We start from the raw sequence: 5309 nt of genomic DNA, 5'->3' as shown, positions 1-5309 counted from the left end.
TCAAGTCCCGGCCGAGGTAATATTTTTCGCAATAAATTTATTTAAGGTTTTCAGCACATTGTCAATTTAATTTAACTTGTGATATTATTGCAGTAGTTTTTAATTACGTTAGATAAAGTCCGGAAAAATCTCGGCGCGCAGTTTGAATAACTACAAAAATATGATATATATGCATGTACATATATAGAATATAGATAATTCACTGGGAATTATTTAAGCAAAAAAAAGATCTAGCTTTGACCGTCATAGGCCCGAATATGCTTATACTTAGTATTTAATTTCCTGTCGGTCCGAATAAAATCTTATTATTGTTTAATTGTATGCATACTAAAGGTTACGTGTATAAACATTAAATTATTAAATTGTTTGTCAATTTAATTTGTGATATTATATTACTACAGCAGTTCAATCGGCTTGTGTTTCAAGATCGGAAACAATTTCGGAATGCAGTTTAAAAAGGTCTACATATATGTAGTATATAAATTCGCGCAGAATTATTTCAGTACTAAAGATTTAGCTTGACCGTTTAAGGTCCTTATTTCCTGACAATTAAAACTATATTAAAAGGTAAGACTATGGGTTGGACAAACAGTTTCCTATCCTAAACCTATTATCTTTTTACTAATTTTTTCTCCTTTCCTCTCAACTTATGACCATCCTTACCTTTTCAACTCCTTATATAATTCATCTAATTTGACAACTAATGGCAAAATTGTCTCAGAAATTGTAAATTTTATAAATTTTAATTAAATTATGCTGACTTTTCCTTAAATATAGTTTGACTGTTTATTTTTTATATTCTTTAATTAAAGTGTTTTATCTTTTTTATGTAAATAAATATCCAGTTTTGTCTCCAAAACATATTCTAATTAATTTAAGTTATAACTGTAATTAATTATGAATTGACTAGAGAGAAGAGGAACATAATTTTATTCATTTTATACGTTGACGAGAATATACGCAGTATAATGTGTAAATTAAATAAAGTGCATTATTCATGCATTTTATCTATTATGACTTTCATCTGACATATAATAATGGCTCACTAAGATTTTAGAGCGATTTAATAATGACTTAATTAATTTTTATATTTTTAATTGTCGTTCGATATTGGTATTATACAACATACAACTCATTTTTTGAATTACAAAAGAAATTATTTCTGAAAATTACTATAATTTATTAAATATTTCATCTAATGTACAAATATAAATAATAATGATTATGCAATTATAGATATTGATTGAATGTTTTAGGAGATAATTATATTCCTAAGAAGGATGCTCTAAAATTTAAGAAGTCATTGAAGACAAAGAAATCACGTAATAGTAAAAGCCCTGCAGCAAAACGTAAGTCATTATCTGATGACGTACCGAAGCAAAGAAAGAAACCTGGACCGAAGCCAGGAAGCAAGAACAGAGGACGCAAACAAAAATTGAAGGATGACATGGATGGAGACATGATTGGCGCAGTTATGGACAATCCTATTGGTGACATAGCATCTAAAATTGATGAGAATCTTCCAGATAATGTAGGACTGGCAGGCACGACGATGTCAGTAGCAAGTTCGTTTACCGGAGACGTTCCTGAAGGTTCATTAACAGGTCTTGGTGCCGGAGAGTTGGCTGATCTAGATGATGAGCAGCTCGAGCAGATGATGATGGATGAAGAGTACGGACGTCGACAGCTGGAGTTAGCGGCAATCGAAATAGCAAAGAAGAAGAAAAAGGAGGAACGAGAAGCTAAGAAGTTGGAGAAAGCGCGTTTGAAGGCTCTGGAGATACTAGCGGCAGAGAGGCAGAGAGATTCCAACGCACCCGAGGGAACGGACGGTGAGGTGCCCAAGAAAAAGAAGCGTGGACGTCGCAGCAAAGCCGAGATCCTCGCTGAACAGATGCGCAGGGACGGTGCGTCAAATCTGGGCATCGCGCCGGCTTCGGCCATCGGTGGAGTTGGTACGCCGGATGGCGTGAGTAATATGTCACACAACATGAATCCTGGTACCTTATCTACGGGTCTAACGCCAGAAACAGATAGGAGCGTCGAAGGAGGACACATGCCTCTTATGACTGGACCAGATGGACAACTTTTCAATCCGGATGGCATTCCAGTGAAGCCGAAACGACGAGGTCGCGGCAAAGGCAAGAAGACTCTTGCAATGGAGGCGGCTAGAGCCGCGGAAGCGGCAGCTAAAGCCGCGGCGGAAGTTGGTTTGATCGGCATGGGTACTGACTCGAATTCAGATATGAAACAGAATGATATACCAAACGTTCTTCCTACGCCAGGTAGTAGTACATCTGGTTCGGCGCCCTCCACACCACCAGCGAGTACCGTACCTACACCAGGCCCTCCATCGACGCAGTCGCCAAATTCGCAGCCAGTTTATCCATCATTATCTGGTCAACAGTCTTCCGTCATCACAAGAATGCTTCAGTCCCAACCGGTTTCCAGCACTCCACAGTCATTCACCGCGGCGGCGGCAGCGATGGGTCACAAATATTTCGGTGGACCCAACGCTGGTGGACAGATAATGGGTGGTCCACGAACGGGATACGAGATGCAACCACGTGCCAGGATCCCGTCACCTTATAGACAGGCGGGTCAATCATCTATGTCACCGCATTTTGCCGCGGTCAGATCGGGTACGCCACCAATGCGTATGCGAGTACCCGGGCCGCAAATGTATCACACGCCACACCATCCAATGGACCCATCCCCATCGGGTGGCGGACCGATCTCCATTACCAATAGAGATCGCAGTTCGCCCTTGACGCCCGGCGGACCGGCGATGATTCCACCATCGGCCGGCAGTCCACTGGCCAAGGGCGGTCCAACGCCGCCGCCGCCACCCCCACCATATGTACGGGGTGGTCCACCAATGGCTAGGTTTGCCGAGAATCCTATGGGACCCAGGCATCAGATGCCGCCGTTTACTAATGCCTCGCCTGTAAATCACAATATGCAGCAACCTTCACCACCTCCCAATCGACCGCCTGGTAATTTTTCGCCGTATCATCCGCCTCCGCCACCTAATTATCACTACGGTGCCTATCCGCCGCCTCCGCCAATGTCTACAGCAGACGATGCAGCTGCCTACCAGAGTTCACCGTATCCCTCGGAGCATTTCTCCTCGCCGGCAGACAACCAACCACCGATTCAAGGACCGCCTCAGGCGCCATCGCAGCAATCGCATCCGAATGATGAAGACCATGGGACCGGCGAATTTGGCGGCCTGGTATCTTACTTTAGTAGCCAGAGAGAGGACGATCTCGATTCGTAGCATGAGTGAGAGCTTGGCCAACCCTAAATCATTAGGTAGGGGGAGCGTGCCCAGGTAAGACCGCAACTTTTGCTACAGAGGGAAAAGTGGTAACGTAGACGCACGAAGTAGAATACGAACTTTGGATGATCTAACTTTTCAAGGATATTAGTGCGTATGTCACGTGGAAATAAAACTGTAGAGTCTTCCTCTTCGACCTCTAAAGCAAACAGTTGTCCTGTAATCCTTGCACTTCTTACGCCGCCGGAGGCAAATCTAAGGTTGGCCAAGTGTAGAGCGAATGGAATCATAGTAACATGGCGGAGCCTATTTTTTAAGAGTTGTAAGTTTTTCTGTAATTAGTTTTCAGTTTAATTGGATTTGTATGCAACGACATACGACCGTAAAAACTTTAAATGAAGACATAACGGTCATTTTTCGTCTATGATAAGATGAAAGATCTGGCCAGAACCATTTTTTACCATTATTCATTATTATAATCCGCTGAAAATTCAAATGAAGTTATCTCCAGAAAGTTTTAGGGTGAGAATGAAATATTCATTCTTCGCGAAATGGTAGTGTATCCTGTGGAAGAAAAAAAATGATAAATTGATGATCATTAATAATGACAAGAAAGGAATAAAAATTATCGAGTAATTTTGAACGACATCGTTATTAACATGTACATATTGTAAATATTCCGTAAGTCCTTTAGATTATGTATTACATGTATTATATATACACACAACACATGCAGTCATGCAAAATACTACAAAAATTAGTGCGGAAAGGGCACAAATGTAATATTTAAATTTAATTCAAAAGAATGACATCTGAATATTATAAATTAACAAACAGTGTGACTATTACTATAATTATTTATAAAGAAAAAGATTAAGAATTTATAATAGGCAGTATATTGTATTTTACAAATTTTACTTGATAATTCTATGAGAAACCATTAATATAGTTATATTGAAGAACAGGAGGCTGCTTTAAATGTATCTTATGTGAAAAATAAACAAAATGGATTTTAACAAAACCAGCTGTTAGCGTAATTGGCGATGCATGAAAAAATGTTATTATGTCATGGCATGCATTATTTACATAATCCTACGTCTATGATTTTGATTTATTCAGACATGTGCAAATATTTTATGTATATCGTGCCGTCTTTCAATAGAAAAAATAGAATTATATATATTATTTATATAATATAATAATATAAATTACATATAATTATATAATTTGGAATAATTATATTTTTTGAAGTAATTTTAATTTAAAAGTAGTTTATATTATCGGTGTGTATGGTGCGTGATTTAAAGGACAACTAACTCGTTCACACTACCTGATGTTTCTTTCTGCACTCCCACTTCGTCAGTATCTATATCCTTATCTATAATATTTACATTAAGTGTTGTATATGATCTATCTGAATTTGGATTTCGTCCAACGTAAAAACTACTTTCACTGGAGTGAGTATGATGTAGATAGAATGATCGGTCGATATAAATGTTCAAAGGATTTTAAAAAAATGACTATCAAAAATCTTTTTTGGATCGATTTGACTAACATTAATTAATTTTAATATTAGTCAATTCTGATTCTTTCTAATAGCAAAAAAAGATACGTAACTAATTAAAATTTGATGTATTTTCGATCTTTATATTACGCGAATAATCATATTAAGACCAAGTATGTGAATATCGGCCAATCTTGAGTGCAGGAAGGAAATCGAGATAGATCGAGATGTCCATTGGACAGACGCAAATGTACTGGTGGCTGGTAGTAAACTTCGCTGAACGCGAAGTTTAAGTTTCAATTTTTCGAATGTTATAGATGATCATGACAGCCTCCTGCTCTTTGAAGTTAAGGCCGCTAGTGGCCGCATGCGACGGAAGAAGAAGAAGAAATCATGTATCTGTTTAGTTATCACACGTACATGCATACCTAATATAAATAGAAGCTATATAAATAAACAAGAAAAGGATATTACATTATCTTAGGATTAGCTTGCTTGGGAGAGTTTCCTTTACTACGTTGAACG

General features: G+C 38.4%; 1 protein-coding gene across 1 annotated transcript in view; it reads left to right on the top strand.

Moving 5' to 3' along the window:
• The window catches only part of LOC108766414 (microtubule-associated protein futsch), a 19890-nt gene extending 15776 nt beyond the window's left edge, over nucleotides 1-4114 (top strand). Inside the window, exon 16 of the mRNA XM_018515696.1 lies at nucleotides 1257-4114. Coding sequence (XP_018371198.1) covers nucleotides 1257-3280 — 2024 coding nt within the window. The 3' untranslated portion in view covers nucleotides 3281-4114. The remainder of the gene's footprint in view (nucleotides 1-1256) is intronic.
• Nucleotides 4115-5309: the final 1195 nt, after the last annotated feature.

This window comes from Trachymyrmex cornetzi, unplaced genomic scaffold (genome assembly GCF_001594075.2).
Source record: "Trachymyrmex cornetzi isolate Tcor2-1 unplaced genomic scaffold, Tcor1.1 scaffold585, whole genome shotgun sequence".
NCBI lineage: Eukaryota > Metazoa > Arthropoda > Insecta > Hymenoptera > Formicidae > Trachymyrmex > Trachymyrmex cornetzi.
This window is presented reverse-complemented; position numbering and strand designations above follow the sequence as displayed.